This window comes from Neurospora tetraspora (genome assembly GCF_033439725.1).
Source record: "Neurospora tetraspora strain CBS 560.94 chromosome Unknown B0H65scaffold_1, whole genome shotgun sequence".
NCBI lineage: Eukaryota > Fungi > Ascomycota > Sordariomycetes > Sordariales > Sordariaceae > Neurospora > Neurospora tetraspora.
Genome location: NW_026944383.1, coordinates 5,520,203 through 5,544,026, shown reverse-complemented (window position 1 = coordinate 5,544,026; position 23,824 = coordinate 5,520,203). Strand labels below are relative to the sequence as shown.

General features: G+C 51.6%; 6 protein-coding genes across 6 annotated transcripts; 2 read left to right on the top strand and 4 right to left on the bottom strand.

Moving 5' to 3' along the window:
• The first annotated feature begins 101 nt into the window (after positions 1-101).
• B0H65DRAFT_452265 (uncharacterized protein) lies at positions 102-1,352 on the top strand. The gene has a single exon (XM_062826092.1). It carries the CDS (start codon positions 318-320, stop codon positions 927-929), a length of 612 nt encoding a protein of 203 aa, XP_062686890.1. The 5' UTR covers positions 102-317; the 3' UTR covers positions 930-1,352.
• Positions 1,353-6,780: 5,428 nt separating this feature from the next.
• On the bottom strand, positions 6,781-9,003 carry B0H65DRAFT_50285 (general substrate transporter). The gene is made up of 3 exons (XM_062827864.1): positions 8,437-9,003; positions 7,140-8,369; positions 6,781-7,068 (listed from the first exon to the last, which is right to left on the bottom strand). Exons 1-3 carry the CDS (start codon positions 8,802-8,804, stop codon positions 6,933-6,935), a joined length of 1,734 nt encoding a protein of 577 aa, XP_062686889.1. The 5' UTR covers positions 8,805-9,003; the 3' UTR covers positions 6,781-6,932.
• Positions 9,004-14,954: 5,951 nt separating this feature from the next.
• On the bottom strand, positions 14,955-16,538 carry B0H65DRAFT_50254 (uncharacterized protein). Its single transcript, XM_062827856.1, has one exon. The coding sequence runs from the start codon at positions 16,108-16,110 to the stop codon at positions 15,070-15,072; it is 1,041 nt and encodes a 346-aa protein (XP_062686888.1). The 5' UTR covers positions 16,111-16,538; the 3' UTR covers positions 14,955-15,069.
• An 868-nt stretch (positions 16,539-17,406) lies between these two features.
• B0H65DRAFT_50204 (uncharacterized protein) lies at positions 17,407-19,960 on the bottom strand. Its single transcript, XM_062827853.1, has 3 exons — positions 19,802-19,960; positions 19,474-19,713; positions 17,407-19,392 (listed from the first exon to the last, which is right to left on the bottom strand). The coding sequence occupies exons 2-3, from the start codon at positions 19,627-19,629 to the stop codon at positions 17,527-17,529; spliced, it is 2,022 nt and encodes a 673-aa protein (XP_062686887.1). The 5' UTR covers positions 19,630-19,713; positions 19,802-19,960; the 3' UTR covers positions 17,407-17,526.
• An 809-nt stretch (positions 19,961-20,769) lies between these two features.
• Positions 20,770-22,137, top strand: B0H65DRAFT_50171 (Homocysteine S-methyltransferase). Its single transcript, XM_062827845.1, has 2 exons — positions 20,770-21,790; positions 21,863-22,137. Exons 1-2 carry the CDS (start codon positions 20,888-20,890, stop codon positions 22,028-22,030), a joined length of 1,071 nt encoding a protein of 356 aa, XP_062686886.1. The 5' UTR covers positions 20,770-20,887; the 3' UTR covers positions 22,031-22,137.
• On the bottom strand, positions 22,096-23,319 carry B0H65DRAFT_50180 (uncharacterized protein). The gene has a single exon (XM_062827848.1). It carries the CDS (start codon positions 23,084-23,086, stop codon positions 22,160-22,162), a length of 927 nt encoding a protein of 308 aa, XP_062686885.1. The 5' UTR covers positions 23,087-23,319; the 3' UTR covers positions 22,096-22,159.
• Between the last annotated feature and the right edge of the window lie 505 nt (positions 23,320-23,824).

The following is a 23,824-nucleotide window of genomic DNA, read 5'->3' as shown; positions in this document are numbered from 1 at the left end:
CCCGAGACGGAAGAGTTGGGCTGCGTCGGCTGGGCCGACGCGACGGTGTCCTCGGGGATTGAAGGGACGGAAAGGGCGGGCGGGGCGGCAGGGAGGTTGTGGGCAGCGCTGCTCGCAGCCTCGGAGATACGAGAGGTGCCCAGTCTCTGTTTGAGATGAGAGGTTAGCAAAGGTTCTGGAATCTTTGGTGTGATGGAGGGCGATTGTTTGGTTGTTGTCTGGTGCGCTCCAAGCCCAGCGAAGAGAGACAGGAAGAAAGCCACTCCACCTCGCGCAGAAGGTACTCAACAGCGTTTCGGTCTCGTTGTTTCCAACCGATGGTCACCTCAGTGGGATCTCAAATTCGAGGATCTGTACATGGAGAAGGTGCCCAGACGTGTCGACACTTGGGGCTCCACCACGCCCTGTCCCTCCACAGCCAGGTCTCTACCTCTTCCTCCGCCGCCGAACGAGAGCACAGGGCCCAGGCCGAGGGGGCCAATACCCTTCGAAAGATTGGTGCCAAAACGAAGTGCAAAAGACCTACGATCCGTGAAGTGACAGGAGGGGAAGAAAACGCTGTGTATGAGGAAAATGATGATGCTCGGTCAACACGTCAAGGTTCTCGTCACCGGGGGGCAGCGAGTCCTACTCGTTGCGCGACTGGCGCAAGAAACCGGGCGCAGGGTTGCAGCCCTGGCCGGCCTCATTGCACCGGCGGCAAGCAACGCCGCCCGCAGGGCGCACGCAGATGGCGCCGCTCTCAATGCAGGCAACGCAGCAGGGCTCTAAGGGATTGTTCGGGTCGAGAGGGCAACAGGCAGAATGGCAAAGATGAAGGGGATGGGGTGTTAGACGGGGGCTTCAACATCAGGTCTCAATCTCGTATCTTGCTTACCTCGTACTCGCGAACCGCACGCGCATACATCTATGAAGGAGACAAGAGTTAGTGAACTGTTTTACGAAGATGTGGAGGACGAAAGAGTATTTGAGGGGCAGAGTCACTGGCTTGAAGGTCTGATGAGGGTAGAAAAAAGAAGAGGATGGTGGTCGTGATGAGAGAAGAGCAGAGTTGACTCTCCCATCACTTCCAAATGACAAGTGGAAGAGGGCGAAGCGAAAGGCAAAGTGAAGGCAAGAGGCAGATGGAGAAGGAGGGAAGTGGAATTTAAGTACATACCTCTCCGATGGTGTCGACCTTGACGTCGTCGTCATCGTCGTCTTCTTCTTCTTCGTCAACCGCGCCCGCGCGAGCGGGAGCACTCCCCGGGGCGTCGGCGCCCGGTTGGTGCTGCTCACGAGGAGCCACGGCGACGGGGGTGCCCGCGAGGGCGGCGGAACCAACGTTGGCAGCGCGAGGAGCCATGGTGTCGTCGGTGGTGGTGGTGGTGTGGTGGTGGTGTGGTGGTGAGGAGGGGTAGGAGAGAAGAAGTGTTGGTGGTGGTGGTGGTCTGGTGGTGTTGCTGGAAAAACAACACAAAAAAAAACACGAAGATCGTTGGTGTAGTGCTGGTTCATTAGTTGTCAGTTTCGCTTCCTCCTTGTAAAGCTATTTACTGTTTACTTACGACGGCGAGAGAAAGCGGTGCGCTGGTGGTGATCAGATCTTGGTGCTTGGGGGGAGAAGAGAAGAAGAGGAGGGGGAGAAAGAAAACCTTTAAGATTTTATTACCCTCGGGGAGGGGTACGGCAGAGGGCTGGCGTCGACGTGCCTGCCTTTTCAAACCAACTGAATACCTCTAGGCTACCGCCTTGCGAAAGTTCGGACGACAGTTGCAAAACGTTGCCCAGGTGACCAACAAGAGGACGGCATTACAATTCTTATCGGGGGCAGCATGGATTATGGGATGAGGCTCCTGCCTATACGTCTGAAGTTTTTTACTGTCTGAGTGGTCATACGCCTTGCATATTCCTGAGGCTCCTTCCATTCAAGTGGGAAATGGTCCACGTTCGGACGATTCTGCTATCTGTTTGCGTACTTCGGGTTGAAAGTACCTGGCAGAAACGAAAGACAGGATGAGGTGAACTCGCAGTGGACTACCAGTCAGCTTCGTTTTCAGGCAGAGAGATAGTTCAGATGGAAATTCTGCCCTTCTTTCTGCTTGTTTAAAGAAGACCCGAGGCAAACAAAAGCTGGTACTCTTCGAGATCCCACATTTCGAGGATCAACCCCAATATCGACTAACCACTTCTACTTCTTCTGCATACGTCTCGCCATCTCGTAATTAGCGGTCTTCATCACATCGCGGACTTCATCGTTAGTCATCTCCTTCAACTGCTTGTCCGTCACTCATCCTCGAGTTCTTCTCGAATCATGAATGGGCGTAACTCGATGATCGTGTCGATGAGTTGAGCCTGGCGCTGCCTGGCTTCGTTCCAAACTGCCTGATTCATCTTGGCCTGGGATCTTTCGTGCTGGTAAATACCGAGGGATTCCATTCAGAACGGCTTCAGATCTGATTCTGCCTGGCGGTCGCAGACCAAGCGAACAACGCCTTTGAAGCACTGGCAATCAAGCAGGCGATAAAAGTGGCCATCATCGAGCTAATTACCTCTACCCTCAACCGACAACTGCCGCCAGAGACCAAAGCGAAGGCCCAGCACATCGGCTACATTCAGGGTCTTGCCCCTTTCATATTGTGTCGTGCTACCCGTAACATCCAATGCGTACGAGACGACTGACGGGGCGAGCGAGCACTGGCGGGTGACGTATCTTCCGGTGCAACTGGTGCCCGAGTTGTACGTCGTACTTGCGGTCAATGAATAACCGCTTGGCCCCGAGCCATCCGTGATATCGATCGAAAAGAGGTTTTGATGGCCTTTCGGCTTTCCAGTCCGGCGATGGCAGCTACAAGGGTAGCGACGATGACCTTGACGATGACCAGGAGGAAGAGTGGAGCAAGGATGAGGACGACCAGGCGCCACCAGAATCAACGTTCGGAGCAAGTCTCAACAACAAAGCCTACAAAGCATACCTGGTATCTTGAATTTGCCGCCCGTGCTCCACCAACCGGTCCGGCCCGTACCCCAAGGGGCCAAAAGAAGGAGCCCTGCCCCTCCCGTCCCCTTGAGGACTTTTTAAGCCCGCCCCCCAACTGGTCGGAATACCTCTACACATCAGACGCCGGCAGCCTGTGTCCGGTAGAGGTAGGTGAAATATCACCACCGGCACCACCTCACGAGCATGCAAAACGAGTGGTCGAGGAGACCACATTGATGGAGCTCGCCCAGTGATAGTGGAAATCGCTGAGTCCCATTCCTCTCATGGCTTGGAGCCGGAAGTGGACGACTCCTGCATCGTAGAACGCGACGCCCATCATCGTATTTCCGACGCTTGCGGCTGAGTCGACGATGGTGTCGAGGGTCGGCAGGAATGTTGGGCGTTCATTGAGCGGCCTCATGTGGTCCCAGAGGACCGCGAACTGCTCGATGCCGTAACCTAGAAAGGAGAGGATAACTGTCAGATTAGGGACTTGTGAACTCCCAAGCGCCTTGCAAGCTCTGGGGTTACCATGCGTGTTGCAACTGTCGTCCCGAGCAGCAAGACTGCTCGGTCGTCCTCGCCGTCATCTTTTTATCGCCACTTACGGAGGTAGCCACAGCTACACCTACAAGGTCACGGTCCTTTGTGCGCGTACGGCGTACCTTAGGTTGCAAACATATCAACTCCATTCTGCGCCTCAGATCCTCGTCCGCTCGCTACTCACTATACTACGGAGAAAAAGAGGGCAACGTAACCGGACTGCCTGGGGAGGCCCGACTAGAGTTTTCAGTTCAGTTCTCATGTCGGCCCTTTGCCTTAACTATAGGACTTGGCCATAATGTTTAAGATCGATCGATACCAGGACAAAGTTAGAGCCGGTAGCCCCAGAGGGACTGCATACGTAGGTATGGGTCTGTGACGAAGGTGAGGGGTGACCATTTGCCGGTTTGGAAGAAGTAGTGCGACTCGATGTGGCCGTTGACTGTCAGATGGCGAGACGCTAGTACCTCTAGGTAGGCTATTTCGTTACGCGTAGTTCGGGAGGTTGGTTAATATACTTGCTCGTCTACCCAGTAGACATAATCCAGGTGGTTAAAAGTGGAAGGCAAAGAGGTTTCAGGAATCCACGTAGGTTGAGATGAGATTGGTGAATCCATGTTGAGGTATGTTAAGTTACCTATGCATTTGACATTTAAATCGGCGGCCGACCCATTGTATCATGACGCAAGCATCGAGTAATCGGCGCTGATGTTGGAGAATGGGCTCTGCTATGGACGGATCAAAGAGATGAAAAGCATAGCAGTGCAACTGTACGAGTCTTGTAAGTTTTGGGATCAAGATATTCAGGGCAGCTTGGCTGGAGGCCTTTGTTTCCGTGATTTTGAGCATTGCAATCTCAGCAGACCTTTCAACGATAACGCATATTTCCGTCACCGCTCAAACTTCAGGCCTCCGCTGGACTTCGGGATCTGCATGGCGGTACGAACACTCGCATGTTCCAGACCTCAAGTGGTAGCAGAAAATTTGTATAATAAACCCTCGGGCCTTTACACTCTCTACAGTCTTTTGCTCCCTTTTTTCTCAGTCTTCAAAGCCTTTTTCGATGCATACTGGACGAGTGATCATCGAGTCCGGAGCCCCGGAGCCGCGCTCCCGACCCACTTCCCTTCCGTGATGCCCCACTTACATCCGGAGACCCACCTTCCTTAACCGGCTCGGTCTAAGGTTCTGTGCCTGAAAGCCTATTTCCACGACGGGCAGGTATCGAGGCTTATTCTAACGTCAATTGGTGCTACAGGAGTAATCAAGTCATAGAAGAAGACTTCTTACTTAAATAAGAAAGAGGAGTGTCGTTTTACAGCATTGACAGACGAGGATTACCTATATAGCAGGCACGGTACCTCTACCAGGTAAGGTACCTACCTCTAGCAAACCTGCTAACTTCAAGCAACCCCTTTTCCACTCAAAACATCTAACATCCCCAAATGCAACACTCTAATAACGCCCACAGTCCATCTTCGCGGCTTTTATACGTTCCCGTCTGCGACCGGATATGTTGCGCGGGCCGCCGCAATACATGCTCCAGTCATCCCAGCACCAATCAGCGCGAAAGTAATGAACCCGAAGCGGCATCTCTAGTCCGAGCCTGGCCGCACCACATCCCAAGCGATATACATAACCTAAACTTTCCACCACGACATTGGATGGATGCTAGGAACAGTGACGGGAGGGACGGGACACCACCTTACATCGGCTGTATGATAGAAGCGCAACAGAGGCACAGCAGACAGAGGCTGGCACGAAAGAAGTGTACGCCTACCTCTACCTAGTACGCGGGCCGGTAGTGGTAAACACGGCATACGGCATGTACCTATATAGAGCTAGCTTACACTGCTTGCTATTTAGTATACTGCTGCTATACTAAGTAAAGCCCGACGGGAAGTTTATCTTAGTGTTTGTGAAGGGTCTCGGGAGAGTCTCACGTATCTCAGGCGCCTTATTCCCTCTAAGGTAAGGTACCTGGATACAACGGGAGATGTCGGCACAAAGTATTTGACTGCCTCAACGTTGAACATCCAAACGTCTGTCTGCATACTGTACCTCATTATGCACATGATACTTGCAGTTTGCAGTTTGCAGTTTGCAGTCCGTCGTTGAGGGGTCAAAGATCGGTCCGATTAAACTGCAGCTGGGTGCACGTTGACATTGAAGAGCGGGAGGGTTCGGTACATGAACATTTGAGCGTTCAAAATAATTCCAATCAAAACCAAACGGTTGGATTCAAACCGATTGCACGATGAGCGAGCGGCTGGAATTTGAGGGTTCCATCAATAGCGTAAAGGATGGGTCCCGGCCGACGGCCAGAGTGTGCAGGGTAGGTAGACGCCTAACATGTGAATGCATGCGTTCAGGGTTCTGGGCTTGGGTTGACAATGACCTGTTTTGGTCGGATAGTCGGGCCGTCCGCGCCGGGGACGAAAGGGGAGGACGACGCACTTGCGCTTTTTTTGCGGGTTGTAGGTAAAGTAGGCGAGAGGCGAGGTTGATGAAAGGGGTGTTTGGATGGAGAGTTGTTTTTGCTAGGAGATTAGGTACTTCTATGTCACTTGAAGTTGGCAATGAAGATTGAATACTTTAGGACATGTCGATATTAACTGTTCGTAGTGTAAGCTTCAACAACGCCGTTGCAGCGGTAGTAGCACGAAGTTGCATCGCAGATCACCTTGCCCGTCTTTGAGACTTTCAACCTCAACAGGATCAGACCAGACAAAGCTTGAAGGAGACCAAAAAAGAAAAAGAAACAATCACCCAACGTGAAACGAGCGGAACGACACCCGAACGCCGGATGCACCCCACGAACCGAACTGCCACTGTTTCCCCAGTCCCCACACACCCTGTGAGCGCTGACTGTGGAGTAAAACCGAAGCTATTCCCAAAACCACCAAGTGTGCTCCATCCCTAGGGCTGTTGGACCGAGACCCGAGTTTGACGTGTCACATGGTTCTTTTTGTTGACATCTGGGTTCGGTTCGGTGTTGCGGGTTTGCCGTGATGATGACAACTGTGAAGTGGAATTTTACATGGGCTGCGAGAAGGGATTGAAGCAGCGGGTAAGGTTTGGAGAAAGGCCGAAAAAAGAAGCTTGAGGCTACAAGTTCGGATGGCATACACAGAATGTCAACTACACCAGAGAGAAAGTGATGGTCGTGGGAATAATGAAGACATTACATTTCATTAATACATCCTGCTTGCTTGCTAAATCCAACCGCAGATAATAAAAACATGACGCTCATTGTAACATTTCGTACACGCCTCTGCTCCTCCTATGAGGAGACGGGCGTACTAAGACTCTTTTTTTCGAGAGAGACCCGAAAGGGGGTATCACTGTGGTGGTGGTACGTGAAAGGAAGCACGTCCGGGTATGATGTTTTTGTAAGGTAGGTGTAACGACGCTTCTTCGTTGCCTGTGTTTAAGCAACGATAGCCTCAGACACGTGGCCGTCGGCCTGGACGACGACCTTTTCGACCTTGAGGGAGGCCTTGACGGGGTTGGGCTGGTCGTAGACCCATTCGAGCTGCTCGAGAGTGCGGCCTTGGGATTCGACGCTGTAGGACAACGTGTTAACGATCTGTCTGCTACTTCAAAATGTTGGGAGAGAGGAAGACTAAAAACATACCCAAAGAAGTACCAAGCGACGGTCTCGACGAGATCCCAGCCAACAAAGACAAAGATGTACTTGTAGCCGATGTTGTCGAGAGCGATGGGGCCAGCGAACTGGTTGATGAAGCCCATGGCGTTGACAATGAAGCCGGAAAGGGCAAGACCCTTGCCACGGATGGTGGTCTCGAGAGCCTCGGTGGGGATGACACCCTGGAGGGGAGTGTAAGTGAAGGAGAAGATGACGTTGAAGAGGAAGTAAGCGGCCAGGGCACCCTTGGCGTAGTTGCCGTCGACGTGGAGGTAGGCGTTGTCCTTGGCATCCTTTTCGTTCATGCCCTGGTCCAAGTTGATCTGCGTGCCCCTCTGGGTCTGCTTGTCAAGAGTGGCAGAAAGACCAGAGTTGGTGGCAAGAGCAGCGGCGCACATGAAAGTACCGATGATGAGCACCTTGCGGCGGGGCATGCGATCAGTCATGGAGACGGCGGTCAAGGCACCAATGGCGGAGATGACGGAGTTGAGGATGTTGTAGGCGAGCTGCTTGGAGGTGCTGGTGACACCAATATTTTTGAAGATGACGGTGTTGAAGTAACCGAGACCATTGCCGGAGAACTGACCGAAGATGGAGATCATGAGCACCTGGGCCATGCGCCAGCGGCCGTTGTGGGTCATGAAGAGCGGGCGGTAGTCCCACCAAACCTTGTCGACACCGTCGGTCTTGATACCATCCCTCATCTCCTCAGTCTCGAGCAACACCAGCTTGGAGTTAGGGTCGCCGTTGCCGTGGTACTTGACAAGGAAGGCAATAGCCTCAGCCTCGCGGTTGTTGGCGAAGAGGAAGCGGGGAGATTCGGGGAGGAAGAAGACGGAGGCCATGACGATCAGGCAGGTGAAAGCCTGAAGGATCAAGGGGATACGCCACGACCAGTCGCTCTTGATGAAGTAGCAGCCGTAGGTAACGCAAGCGGCAGGAATGGATCCTCCGAACCAACCGCAGTTGTAGAAGCCAGTGCAACGGCCACGCCAGTGAGGAGGGGCGATTTCGATCGAGTAGGCCGGGGCAGCGACGGTCATGATGGCGATACCGAGACCAAGGATGAAGCGGCCGACGACGAATTGAGCGAGCTTGGACGAAGTAGCAACGATGACGGCACCGATGATAATGACGATACCGCCACAGAACATGCCCTTCTTACGGCCAAAACGATCAGAGAGGATAGCAGCGAAGGGAGCACCAACCATGGCACCACTGGAAGATCCGAGGCGTTAGAAGAGCCCAAGACCAAAGGGAGTGAATAGAGGTAATCATGACTTACACAGTATAGAGAGAGAAGATAACAGAGACTTTCGGGCCAGTGTCGCCAGTGTGGAATTGGTTCTGGAACTTCTCCATAGCGATGATACCGGTCATGAGCGAACCATCGTAACCATTGGCGCAGGCACAGCAGAAGGCGACGAAGATGGCGAAGTAGAGGTGGATGGACTCCTTGCTCCAGGGCTTGATGTTGGACTCCTTGATGGCAGCAAAGAGGGCGGCGTTGCGGACCTCCTTCTCTTGGGCACCGGGCTTTGTGGCGGTCTCGCCATGGCCCTTGGGTACTATGGAGACGTGGGCGGGCGCAATGTCATGAGTAGCAATGTGCTTCTCGGTGCTGGCCCCGTCGTGGGAGCCGTGGGACGACATTTTGGGCGTCTGGGAGGATGTCGATGGTGGTATTGGTGTTGATGTTGACGTGCTGTGTCCTTCTTCCTGTGTCGTATGGAAGTTGATGGGGGATTGAGGACGGTCAGCAGTGGACCATGGCAACTCTTACACCACACGATGAAGAGAAGACTGGACTGGTTGAGGAGCAAGAGTGGAAGGGTGTTGCAACGGCGGCGGTAGCATCCTTTATCGACTTCTTGAGGATGGAGTGAGATGGTCGGTCTCGGCCGGGTACGAAGGTACGGAAGCGCACCGCGCTGCCACGCGAGCCATGGAGCCATGGAGGGATCTAAAGTCTAGAACCCGTCCCTGTCTCTGTGATGCTGCCTCGCTGAAGTGAGCACCCAGGGGTCCCCAAAAGACGCCAGACTTCATGAGATGGCCAAGCTCTTTGCACAGTACGACCATGTACCGTTGCAGTCAGCAACAAGCGGCAACAAGAGCCTTTCGAGGTGTGGCCAAGACTTTGTAAGTGACCCCTTTTCTCACTGTGTAGCGGTGCTTGGCCCCGTTGGCGGCTGTTGGAGCTATTCCCGTCCTGGTTCGGACTCGTCCCCTCCGAGGTCCCCAAAACGGATGCGAGGAGCAAGGCGCGCCATTGAGCATTGCTATTGATCAGACATTCTCCGAATTGTTGATTTGGATGTCATTCCCATGGCCTCGAACGCACGTTGCCTTCCCAAGGTTGGAAGATCAACGGCGGCGGCGGCGGGGATGCGCAAGATTCGTTGGAGGCACTGGGATTCGATAGGGCGGATTCAGACCCCATGCTCGATCTTGTTGGCCGGGCTGGCGGGACGATGGGCAGTCTGTTCCTAACGAGAGCGATGGTGAAAGGAGTTCCTGGAGATTTCCGATTTCGTTGCTCGTGTGTGAGTTGTCCGGACGTCGGCCCTCAATTCCATCGACGGGAGCTAGCGGGCAGCAGCCGGGGTCTGGCACGCGTCCTTGATTAGCGCTAGGCCCGGGAAGGAATGGCTGCCGTAGCACTGTTTAGCGCTGCTTTTGGGGGCTGCCTCGCTAACAATTTTTACCACTAACACCCGACCGCTAACGTTGCCAACCTCACCTGAACCACACCTCCAACATCAACACCATGTCCATGACCATTCCATTCTGAACTACAATCGGACTTAGTTAGTTCTGCCTGGCTGGGGAACATGGAAGCTGGGTACCACAATGGCTGTGCAGGGAATGTGCTGTCGCATTGAGTAACCGTAGCACGAAGTACCGAGGATTTGGTAAACGCGGCCATCATGATCGGCTTCGTGGAATCATAACCCGGACCTGTCACCTCCAGTTTACTCCATTCCAGTCCAAGTGGAATCCATCACCAGGTGGCAGAGCGGGCACCATCATCACGAACCTCCTTGTCCGTAACCTTTCCCATTTTGGCCTTTAACATGAACGTTAGGTCGTTAGGTTCTCCAACATCACCATTGCTTTGCTGCGCTGCCACGCGACTGGACTGGAGCTGCAGGCAGTCGTTGAGAGGATAGGGCCTCTCTCGCTTCATCGATAATGCCCAAACTATTTTCTGACCGGTGTTCCTGACATCCTTACATGGTATTGCTTCCCTCTCGCGGACCGTTAGCCGCAATTCCATCTACACGCACTTAGACGCCGTTGGCCTGGTACCTAGGTACGTGACATGAAGAACGGGGAAATGACACCTCAAAGTCCAACACAGACCCATGTCGCCACATAAGAACGACCCAACGATGGCTGGACTCGTACCCTACAGTACCGTGCCTACCTTATTGCGGTATCGGGTATCGCCTCTCTAGCGTCCCAGAGACCCAGACCCAGACCCAGGACGATGAAGGACTGACACCCGAAGAGACAGGGGAAATGGGGGGGGTAGCATTGCAGGAGACAGACAGTTGAGCGGCTCCATTCCTCCAGTCCCGTCTGGTCTTGTCCCACAGAAAAAAACTTATGAGGTGGATCACGAATGATGGGAATGATGTAGATTGAGGGATCCAGCTTACTGAGGCTGGAAGGGATCGCCAGCTATATAGAGCTGGCGATACAAAGAGGAGGAAGGTCTGCAAAGGAGGGGATTCTGGGAAGTGCCAGAACCGCTGTCAAAGGGGCCTGCAGGGCAAAGGACTAGCGGTCTGTGCAGCAAACGCCCAGAATCTTCTCACACACCCCCACAGACCTGAAATAGGAAATCTATGTACATGTAAACAATCAAATATCCTCCTTCTTTTTGGTGTTGAGCCAGGGGATATCCCTTCTGGTTAAGCCCAGCATCTTTACAAATTTTCCATGCTTATCCGCCTTGAGGCCTTTCGTCAGGCCATCGGCTACCATATCAGTACCGGGAATGTGAATAACCTCAAACCTTTTCTGTTCTATCTGTTCTGTGACCCAATTTAGCCGTATATCAATGCAGCGGTTCCTTCCAGGGGTTCTGAGCGCTGTTGCTCTTGCGTTGGCACTGTCTGTAAAGAGGATACGCTGTGGTTGTGCCATGCCCAGTTCCTCCAGCATTTGTGACACCCAGTCAGCTGATCTAGCTGCTGGCACAAGGTTTGTGAATTCTGCTTCTGTTGTACTTAGTGTAACGAAGGCTTGCTTCTTTGACTTCCAGAATACTGGCCCAGTCGTGACAAATACAATATGGCCGGCTGTGCTGTGCCTTGTCTCGATATCATCAGCATATGAGGCATCTGCGTATGTCCTGAAATTGAGGTCTGGTTGCCGTGGAAACGACAGGCCTCCCAGTAGTAATCCCAGATCTGAGTTGTCTACCAGGTATCTGAAGAGATGACGCATCACGTAGTCGTGCCTGTCTGTCGGTTTGGCGTTGCCTTCGCATAGTTTATTGACTGTGAATGTGATATCTGGTCTACTGCCCATCGAGGCGTAGTTGAGTGATCCTGTCTTCTTGATGTATAGTTTCTGAATCTCTGCCATTTCGATGGCTGGACTGGCACCCCCATAGATCTTGTAACTTGGTGGCCATGGAGTGTTGGCGCCTTTCAAGCCATCATATTCGAACTTCTTGATAATTGCTTGTACATATCGCTGTTGTGACACAAACACCGTGCGTTCTTTTCTGTTACGAACAATATCATAGCCAAGGAACGTTCTGACCTCGCCCATCGACTTCAGCTTAAACCTGGATTTCAGCTGGTTGGCGATATTTTCAACGTCCTCATTTCTTGGTGCTGCAATAAGGAGATCATCGACGTAGAGTATGATCAATGCTCTTCTTCCTTTGTTGATGAAGAGACAGGCATCTGTGCCTAGTGCCGAGAAGCCCAGGTTTATCAGGATGGGATTTATGGTGTTAAACCAGTATAGAGGACTCCGTCTCAACCCATATAGAGCTCTACGTAGCAAGCACACCAGTTCAGAATATTTGTATAGTCCAGATGGGACAGGTAGGGACGTCTTAGCTAGTCCTGTTGGTTGTTCGACGTAATATCTTTTCCCTTCTGGAATGGGGGCATTAAGAAATGCTGTATTGAAGTCGAATTGTTGACATTCCAGATCGTGAATGGCCATATAAACCAGAAAGATTCGAAGGCTCGTACTATTGGCTACTGCAGCATAAACGTCTTCGATATTCCATGAATCTTCCTGTTCTTTGTTGCCACAAGCTACCCATCTGGCTCTGGCCTCATGCTCTTGTGTAAGAAGGTTGAATTTCTCGTCATATACTCATTTGCCGGGTAGAACATCCATATCAGGGGTTTTCTGTACCAGAGTCCACACTCGTTGGTCTTCCAGTGCTTTCACCTGCTTTTGCATGGCTGGAAGCCAATATGTACTGAAATTCGGGAGCTTCTTGGCTTGTCTGTAGTTCTTGGGGATATCTCTTTCAATGTTGATACGTGTATTGATTTCTTTTAGTGCTTTCATTGCTGTAAAGCAATAGGTAGGTGGTGGTCTCGTCAAACGGTTTGGTTCCATCGTTCCATGGTAGAGCAATGGTTTATTGACGATTGGTTTACCCAGTTCGTCGGTTATTTGTTCATCACCGTACTTGTATCCTTCTGGCTTCCTGGCTTTAGATCTCCTTGGACGACCTTCGCATACCTCTGGGGGAACAGAGTTATCCCTCACGGTAACAGCCGTGGGCTCTGAAGAGGGTTGGTCTTTTGAAAGAGGAACCAGGGGAGTTAGGGGTGCTTGTGAGGGAGCTGGAGAAGCCGGGTTAGCTGGTGGCAGTCGGGGAGGCGGAACTGGAGATGCCAGCGGACCTGGAGATTTTGGCGGCATAGGCTGGAGCTCCATGGGGTTCTGGAGAGGTTTAAAGGTTGATGGAGACATAAACCTCTTGAATAGATTTGGCATTCTGAGACTGCCTCGTGGAGTAGGGGTAGAAGTCGCGTTATCCACGTCTCCCATACTTGCGTCTTCTGATTCCGAGATTTGCTGGATTCGCTAGGGGAGCGTGATTTGGATTTGTTGAGCGGGCTGTCTTTTGGTGGGATGGGATCCTCCTCATCCAAGTCATCAAGGTCCATTGTCTGCTCCTCCTCTTGCTCCTCCTCTTGCTCCTCCTCCTCGATAGACGGTAATGGCTGGTCTTGTTGGTTCTGGAGTTCTTGAATCAATGGTGTTGAAAATGGCACTGGTGTTGAGGATGGGGTTTGGTAGTAACGCGGTATCTCGAGGACCGCAGGGGGAAGCTTGGGTTGAGGCCGTTGTTCACCTTCTACCGGCTGCGCTTCTGTTGACCGTCGCGTTATACCCGTCACCCTAATTATCACCTCCTTCTCTTGCTCCGCCACGTCTTCTATCTCTTGAACGCTGTGATCTTCGAAGACTACCGTGTGTTGAGGCTCATCCTCTCTTTCTTTATCCTCGTTTTCCTTTTCCACGAACTTGACTGCGCTCGCTCGGATTATCTCGTGAGATTCGGGGTCGTATAGCCAGTAAATGCGGCCGTGTTCGTCACCGTAATTGAGAAGGTGGGCTTTGCGCGCTCGCGGGGTAAATTTGTCGCCTTGCTCGCGTTTTTGGGGTTTGATGTAATAGTAGGCGGTACACCAGTATTTTCGCAAGTGTTTGAGGTATGGCTTCTTTTGGTCTTTTGGTGAATTAGCGTGAGGATGAAGAAGTTCATGGGGACTCATCTTGTCGTTGTCTTTATTCGCTTTGGTTGGTAGGAGATTTATGACTCTGACGGCGGCGTCCATCACAAACGGCCATAGAACTATGGGAATCTTGTTCTCTTGGATGACTGTTCTGGTCTTTGTCATGATGAGCCGGCCAGTCAGTTCGGCTGGGCCATTCATCCATGGTGTGTGCGGTGTCGTTTTCCAGATTTCAACACCTTCTTGCTTTGCCCATTTATCGAGCTTACTGTTCTTGAACTCTGTTGTTGCCAGTCCAAACTCTGGCCCTCCATCGAGGCCAATGATACAGACCTTCAGACCAGTCTGAAGTTCTACGAACTTCTTCCATTCGACTAGTGCTTTGAAGGCATCGCCTTTGTTGACAACGAAACGAACCCATCTGTGAGCTGTTGCCATACAGGTGAAGTGAACCACGTATTTGACGCCCATATGGCCTGGTTGGTTATGGCTAGTCACGTCTACACGTACGTATTGTAGTGCCTTCTTTGCTGCTGTACCGTAGACTACCTTAGGCATTTTGTCGGTCATCTTTGATATATTGCATGCCTCACAGTCGTCCTCTTCTTGTCTGCTTATAGGAATACCTGCTTTCTGGCAAGCTTCGATGACTTGTTGTTTACCAGCGTGCATCAGTCGTTTGTGCATTGTTTTGTACGTTATCGAGGCCATTAGGGCCCTAGGGAGTTCACAGCTCTGGTCAAAGTTGTCTAGAGATATAGTTGGAAGAGTAGGTACATTGCCTGCCCAACTACTCTGTATCGTGTGTTTGCCGTACGAAATCTGGTTGCTTTTCATCATCCACTCCATACCGTTATCAAGAAGGCCAGTAGAGGTAATGAGATTAGCGGGAACGTCGGGACAGAACTGTACGTCCTTGATCGTCGCCCTTATTGTACCGTGATTTATTGTTGGCATGGTTAACTCCACTGTACCCACATGGTACGAGTATATGGAATTACCGTTGCCCACTACGTGTTCAGAAGGTTTGTTTAGTGGTCGTATGTCTGTGAACCATTTGAGATGGTTGAATATGCTAGTGGCACATCCAGAATCGTAGAGAACCTTGTCACGTGTATCGTCGTTATTATTGATGTTGTATACCTTGAGAGCCTGTTGGATTTTAGCGTTTGTATTGGCTACGGGCTCTACCAAAAATCCTGATTGCCATCAGAATCAGAATCGTCACGGCTTAATGCCATGAAGTTGTTGACACTACCGTACAGAAGGGAGCTCTTTGATGAGGGATGGGTAAGGCCATTGTTCGTGTCAGCCGTGGCTGCAGCCGTGCCAGCGGACTTGGCTTCCATCAATTCTTTCTTCTTTCTCCATGTATCTGGTGCCTTCTCTGGGTTGCACATCCAGCAGTCTGGGGTCTTTGGATTCCTGTGATGGCCACAGTCAAAGTGTTTGTGGCCTTTGGTGATGTCCCTGTTGCACGTGGAACACTTCTCTGTCTCCCTCTTCTTGTCCTTGTTGTCTTTACCGTCTTTGCCTTTATCATTTGAGTTGTTCTTGTTGGTATTGTTGGTATTGTTGACTTGTGTAGAGACACTGAGGGTTGGATTACGTTTCTCGCTGTTGCCGATAGTGCTGAGCTTGCCCAGGAAGACTGGAGGTAGGAGTGTCTTCTTCTCCATATCGACTGCCCAGAGACGAGCTTCAATGGGGTATCGATCTCTGACCATGTTGAACAGAATCACCATCTCGAGTTCATCGTCAATCTTGAGGCCCGCGTCAGCAACTCGCTTGCGGCACACGTTGTATCGTGACAGAAATGACTCTATGGTGTCAAATGATTGTCGTTTAAGGGACAGGTATTCGTGAAGTACATCTGCCCTGGCCTCGTCGGTGACTTTCGCGATTGCCTTTTGAATTAGTTGGAAATGATAGCTGGGGTCTCGATTCTTGGGGTCCCAGCCATTGATCTGTAGTATGGTTCTGATATTCTCGGCTTTCAGGGTACTGTGAATGGCGGCAACTGCTCTGGCTCTGTTGGCTCGCCACGTCTCGTACTTCTCTGAGTCCTTGTCTTTCGGTTCTGGTTTGTCTTTTGGACTAAAGACATAGTCTGTGAGGTTGGCGCAGTCCAGTGCGACCCAGAGAGCTGACTCCCAGTCACCCAGATTCTTTTCGCCTTTCAGTTGTATGAGGGTTGCCGTGTCGGCTAGGTTGTTGTTGGTTGTCATGGTTACGAGAGTAAACGACGGGGTTTTGTTGTGGGATTGATTGTGACGGTTGTCTTGATAGATAATCCTCACAAGGTGTCGGTAGATCGTCGACTTGGGGTATCAGGAAGCTCGTCTGATTTGGAGGGGTTGTCAGGGCGAGAATCGCGTCGCTGACTTGTTGTTGTTGTTGGGAGGTCGCGTCGATTAGCGTTGCGACAGAGGGCTCATGACCTATGAGGTGGATCACGAATGATGGGAATGATGTAGATTGAGGGATCCAGCTTACTGAGGCTGGAAGGGATCGCCAGCTATATAGAGCTGGCGATACAAAGAGGAGGAAGGTCTGCAAAGGAGGGGATTCTGGGAAGTGCCAGAACCGCTGTCAAAGGGGCCTGCAGGGCAAAGGACTAGCGGTCTGTGCAGCAAACGCCCAGAATCTTCTCACAAAACTCCAACGGCATCTCCTCCGAGGGATTAGAGCCCCCCCTTTTTTTAAGCTTCGCTGCAGGATTTCTCACCCATCGTGACTATGAATCTTGGCAGTCGCCGCGGCTTCTGGATCCTTGATGTGGATTTCTTCTCTGTGTTGGCCGGGCCTCCATAAAGTCCATGCCACATCGGCTTGGTTTGCTGATGTGCTGGAAGTGAGTTCCGCCGCCAACTCGGGCCATGCTTCTTCGCCGCTAGGATCGAGAGAGGAAAGGATAGGCGACTCGGGACGACTGACGATGCTCAGGTGTAGTTATTGGATTTTTCATTTGTTGCTTCTTTCCCAAGTTGTTCAAATGCGAAGAGGTATCGATGTGTACCGGGTACCTTGGCAGGCTGGAGCCGGCCTCGGAAACGTGACCGATCTCTAAACTGCGGTGAGTTTCCAGAATTCCAGCCATGTGTCGGTCCATCGTACCCAAAGCCTCGGGTTCCTTCCGTCCTGTCAACTGCGGTGAGTTAGGCGCGGAAGTTGTAGTCCACGGTGGACCTGCCTTTTTCTTTTGAAGACTAGGGCATTGGAGCCACTACTGCAAGACAAAGGAGGAACAAACGAGACACTCAACGGTTCCCGGCTCCGGAGTTCAAGAAACGGAGTACACCCCTGGTGGGTTGGCTGGGTTGCCAATTTGGTTTGGATTCCTGGGCATTTCTATAATCCAGCCATGTGTTTTTCTCGAGTGACCGATCTGATTCATTCTCCATAGAGGTATGAATCGCCGTATCTGAAAAGCACAACGCACAAGCAAAAACTCTTTTCTAAATGCACTCGCAAAGTTAATGACCTAGGTAACTGCCCGTCAACTTATGAGCTTCCAAATATTCGCATTCCGTCCACATCTGGTTTCCCTCGAACCGAAAATTATTCCAGACAACTCAAAGACACTCGTCTTTGACTCTTTCTCCTTTCCTTCCCATACCCGTGTGTCCTCAGAAGTGGGTTAACTACTCATCACTGTAGCCATCAAGAACCCAACTCCCACATCCAGAGCTACTGGCCCCTTCTCCCTCCTCATTTTCCTTCTTAGTTTCCTCATCAAGCCCCTCCTCATCGTCCTCCTTCTCAATTGCGCCGTCAACCTCAATCTCACTTCCGCAAATCAAGATCCCTCCGGTGCTTGTATACACATAGTCTTGCTCCTTCTTTTGCTCTTCCGCGTTCTCGTTGTGGTTCTCGTTTTCTCCGGCGACGGTCGGCTCTATGGGCCGCTTGAAGTAATTGCCACCCTCAACCTTATCCTTTTCATGAAAACCCTCAAGCTTCAAGAATGTAATCCTGCTTTCACCTCCACTCCATAACGCGATCTCCTGATGGTTCTCACTATCCGCTCGTGGCTTAATCTTCGCAATCAGCGCCTTCCGTTTCTTGAACTCGACCCATCCCAAGCAGCAATCGTCTTGATCATCACCGATGGACAGAAGAGTCAATCTCTCCCCACTAACAACCGCTACCGTAACTGCGGTAGCACTAGTAACCCCCTCTCGAGTTGAAGGGGTAGATGACAGGGCAATGTCGATAGAGTCGACAGGATATCCGTCTATCCCTCGCCAGACCGGTACCCAACAACCTTCCTCTGACTGGATGAGCGATGAAGTAGAAAGAGACCAGATATCGCCATCCTTTGACCCCAAGATAAGGCGGTGTCCGTCGGGTGCAATAGCTATAACGCGAGCGGGGACGGGATGCGCCACTCTTCGGGTGATTTTCCCGGTGGATAGCAAGGTAAACGTTGTAAAGTTTCTGCGGGAAATAACTACTGCCAGGCCGTCATTGGTATAGCAAGCGTTAAGAATTGGTTCTTCTCGGGAGTCAGTCTTGGGCTGGTACGGGAGGGGGTCGGCAGGATTCGGGAGAACAGATAGATCAAGAGTTGTGAAGGTGCTGGGGGAGGCGGAAAGAAGTGTAGAGCCGGTAGGGTGGAAGTTGAGGATTGTTTGCGGCTGCTGTAATTGCACAAACGGGGAATTGGACACCGTGGGGGTAATGAGTGGCTCAGAAACGGGGTAGGAGATGGATGGTCCGGTGTTCCTCCTCTTCGCAAGGTCAAATATCTTGATGGCATTGGAGTGTGCGTCATACACCGCCAGCCGCTTGCCGCAAGACGAGAGAGCCGAAGCGCGGTATGCGGCATGCCGGTCGTTCTCGTAGATCCAGCTGCTAATGAATCCGGCGGAACTTGAACGCATGGTAATGGTATGGGAGTCTATCAGCACCAGCTTGCTCCCGTCAGGCGTGTAATGCATTGTAGGCGGTAGAATCTTGTTGTGGTAGAGTGTCGCTAGTGGAACTGACTTCAGTTCCTTGGCTTGCCAGTAGTTGGCTGGTTCAATCCACTGTGCAATGGCATCTCGCCTTGGATCGAGGGGGAGTGTTGGGCGCATGAAGGGGTCTTGGTGCATGAATTTCGTAATGAATCTTTTGCCAAGTGCTGAGACCATCGCTTGATCCAACTTCTTGGTTGGAAACAAAACTGTTCCGGCCTGATAGTCGAAGATTTTCGGGAGATCCAGGCCAAAAGTTGGACTCCCGGTTAACATTTGAGCGGCAACCTCTCCTGCTGCCCAAACGTCGAATGCTTGTATACCATTGATTCCTTCAAAGGTTGAAGGTTTTCTCAGTGTGTAACCCCCTAGAATCTCTGGGGATAGAAAGGAGAGGTTTCCATAGGCAACAGTCTTGATGAAATTCTCGGGACTGCCGTAGCTGATGGGGGACATTGGGTAATGAAGTCTGCATCCCCCAATTTTGACGCGCCACTCTCTGTGCTGTTGAACGGTGCTTTGTTCGGGAAGACGGACGATATTAACGTGCTAGCACGGACAGCGAGACGTTAGTGACGACTCCTGCACTGCATCACTTTCCGCGGGAATGATCCTCCGGGAATTACTTACGCACAATTGCAAATCGCCATGGGCAAGACCTTCCAGATGCAGGAGACCTAGACCATTGCAGATTTGACGCATGATTGTTCTTGCTTCCTCTTCCCGTATGGACCCATTGGTCGTGATGAAAGACTGAAGGTCTCCCAGGGCAAAGTCCTCCGTCATGAGGTGAAGCTGGGGAATACCAGTGTTCTCTTGGCGGTCATTAGTCTGGAAAACTTGCAGGTACTGGAGGAAGTGGTATGCAAACTAGAAAGCAAGCCGGAGCGAAGGAGGTTAGTCATGACTGGAACATTGGAAGCAGTAGAGCAGACTGGATTGGGATCTCTTGACGGACCTTTGGCTTTGTGATGGCAAGGACCTGCTCTTTTGCAAAAACAAGAGCCTCTGGGCTTCTCAGTTTGAATTGTCTGACAATCCGAAGAGTTCCACGAGCAACTCCCTGTGCTACTAGACACTTTTCTTGGTACCTGACCTCAAAGGGGAGGGCTCTCCGCAGGGGAATTGGCTCCCATAGCTCAAACTCACCCGATTCATATTCGTAGCACCTGCATCGAACATCTCGAAGAGAACCAAGTCGTGGATACTCTCCAGAGTGATGAATGGGATATGGAGGCGTTCGAGATCCAGAAACTGACTCTACCATTGTGAGGGTTAGTACGAGTGCGCCAGGGTGTAGGGATAAAGTTCAATGCCTTGGTATAATCCCTCACTTTTATAGACAGAGCCGAAGATTTTCTGGCTCCATTTCTAGGCTTCTCAGCTTCATCAACAGAACCACATATGGTTGTGCTTCACGATGCTCTTACCAAACACGTTCGAAGGACTGGTAGTGAATTATCTTCTCATGGATGAGACTGCAGGAGACAAGTCATGGTGAGAAGTCCAGCTGCTCGCAGAGGGAAGAACTTCCTCGGTCTTCGTGCGCCAGACGTCTCTGAGAACACCAGACACTGTTCGTCATTGGGGATGGCCGCAAACGACAAACGGCTAGATTTCAATGGTCAGAGGGCAAAACACAGCCCTTCAATCTTGCGTTTGGCGTTCGTTCTGGGTCTGTCTAGAATCTCGATGCGGCGCTTTGGGGGATGGTTTGCTGGGTGGGTGTTGACAGGTCTTGGCGTGGAAATTGGACAAGACTGAGCCGGAGGTGACAAGACCACAGGACTTCATGTGCCCAGGCTTGCCCCTGCCGTTGCAAAGCAATGATTGGCCAATCCTTAACAATTTCCGTAGCGGGGCAGCCTGAACGTCATCTTTGGAAGCTCTTGCATTCTTGAGATTCATTTGGAAATTCACCCGAGGCAATTGCAACTCACTCACTCCTTCCCCCTCAAACATCTTGAGCGCAACACCACAACCAGTGCCCGACCACGACGAACCACGACGCCCCGCAATCACGTCACAATACTGCAGCAGTGCAATGGCTACACCGATTCCAGTCCAGATCCTGGATGGAGGGCTGGGGACCACTCTGGAAGACTTACACGACATCACCTTCTCATTCGAAACTCCGCTCTGGTCATCGCATCTCCTTGTTTCCGGTGAAGAGGACAAGCTGTTGGATTGTCACGAGGCCTTCAAAAAGGCAGGAGCGAACATCATTTCTACCGCGACGTACCAAGCATCAATCAACGGGTTTGCTGCAACCAAATGCTCTTCCAACCAAGTGGACGGCATCGATAAGGAAGGAATCCCTCGCTTCCTGAATCGTGCAGTCGTCCTTGCCGCAAATGCAGCGGGGAGGGAGGGCAATGTTGCCTTGTCTCTCGGCCCTTATGGAGCCACCATGATTCCATCGACCGAATACAGCGGCAAGTACGACCCTGAACACCAAGACGTGCGGTCCCTGGAAAAATGGCACAAGGAGCGGCTGGATCTGTTCAAAGACGTCGACACCAAGCAAGTCAACTACATTGCCTTCGAAACGGTTCCCAGGCTTGACGAGATTGTTGCCATCAGAAATCTGCTCTCGGTCGACAAGATCCCAACATCCCTTCGCGAACGCCCCGTATGGATTTCACCTCTCTATCCAAACGATGACGAGAAGCTCCCGGACGGCAGCACGGTAGAGGAGGTCGTCAAAGCCGTCCTCATACACAAGGAAGGCTTGGAGACTCCCTGGGGAATTGGTATCAACTGTACCAAGGTGGAAAAGCTCGACTCCTTGGTCAAACGATATGAAGATGCGATCCAGACCTGCATCGACAACGGAGAGCCGATGGACTGGCCAAGCTTGGTGCTCTATCCAGACGGAGCAAACGGTGAGGTCTACAACACGGCCAGCAAGACTTGGGAGTTGCCTCCTGGGCACAAACAGCCAGAGGTATGTTATGATCTACAACTATCTGAATCTTCCACCTCATACAAGTCCTTTGGCTCATGCATAATTTCACAGGCCCCTTGGGAAGCAACCCTAGCCAATGTTGTCGAAGCCGCACGTCAAAGAGGAAAATGGAAGTCCATCATTGTGGGAGGTTGCTGCAAGGCGTCCCCCGAACACATTCGAAAGCTTCGAAAAACCCTGCAAGATTGCGGCTACATGCCTACAACTTCAGCAGCGTAGCAGTATGGATCGCCTGTTATCCATCTTCAGCATTTCTATATACCACTCAAGAACGACTGCACCCATTGCAAATTACATCTCCAACATCTATTACAAGACGGTCTCTGAATATTCGCTTCTCCTGTCCCATCATGGATGTTGGTCATTCTCACCACTGCAAACATCCCCAAAGAACATGCCCAAATCGTAGTTGAAGGCCCCAGCCCTCACATAGTCATCGCGCATAATATTCCACGCGCCGGCAGGCGAGTTAGTACTGCCACTGAACGTAGCATACCTCATATTAACGCCGTCACCCCAAGGAGCTGTCACCTCACATTTCAACACCGACCCAGCCGAATACACTCCATCAGGATTCGAGCAGCGGAACGGATATTCTATGTCTGCTGGCGAGTCCGTGAACCGGATGACGCGAGTGTTTTGACCGTCGAATGGTGGGGGAGTGAACACCTCATAGCCGGCCCATTCACCGTTGCTAATGGTCATTTTGCCAGTAGATATGTCGAGGTCGAAGAAGGCGAGATTGGGGAAGTTTGGGGCCTCGGTCAGCATGTTGGAGCCGGGACCGAGCGCACGAATGTGGTACTTGTAGTTGGGCACATTAGCCGTGATGGCTTTCAGGCAGAAGCCCGTGACTGTTGGAGCAGCGCTGGGGGCGGTCGAGGTCGCGCTCTCGGCGGATGTGGTGGTAGGCTCCTCGGTGGTGGTAGGCTCCTCGGTGGTGGTAGGCGCCGGGATAGGCAGCTCACTGGTGGTAGGTGGCTCGCTCGTGGTGGGCGGCTCGCTCGTGGTGGGCAGCTCGCTCGTGGCAGGCTCCGTGGTCGATGGCTCCAAGGTCGATGACTCAGTTGTTGTAGGCTCATCTGATGCAGTGGTTGTCGTGCTCTCGATGATGCTGACAGCGCTGGAGGTAGGGTCGGCAGAGCTTGTTGGGCTGCTAACAACCGCTGACGTCAAGGTCGACGTTGCCAAAGACGACGTTGTTGTCCGTGGGCGGCATCGACTTGCCATAGTCATGGCCGCAAGGGCTGGCAAAAGCGCGAATGAGGCACGCATGGTCGATGATCGTGAAGGGATTCAATTAAAGAATGGACGCGGAAGAACGCGAAACAGGGAAAGAGAGCAGAGGTTCGGGTGTCTCTCTTTGTCTGAGCTCACGTTCCCAACGCTTTGTCTTATATGGCACCCTATCGGCGCTTCACACCATACACTAGAAAAGCAAGCGCTCAAAGTATCGGTCAACAGTCCAGATCTTAGCAGGCTTCTTCCTTCATTGACCGAGAGGTAATTCAATAGTGGCTGGCTGAGCTTTAGGGACTATCAAGGCCTAGACCTCATCCATGGAGCTAGAGTCCAAGTTTGTGGATCCCAATAAGATGAACCAGAAACCCGGAACAACCATTGACAGCCCAACGAGGCGACTTCGACCGATAGTGGGTCTGGGGCTTGTTTGGAATTTGGATTAATCTGTTAGAGGCCAGGGGATCCACTGGGCGTGCACGTGCCCAGTTGGGCTGGGATATGTGGGATTTATCTAGATGCCAGAGCTTCGAGTCTGCAGAGCCAGTCTTATACACACATACACAATTAAGCTACGTTGAACCATATATCGATTATTACTAGTAATATTATAATTAAGAGTCTTATTGATTCGATTGTTGAAGTTATCACTAGTAACGATAACCGACTAAACGATTGCTAATAATATTTACGATTAAAATTAATAGCCTTGCCTTTAACGGCCCTAGGGATTGGCCGGCTTAGGAAGATACCTTTATTTCTATAGCTTAGAAT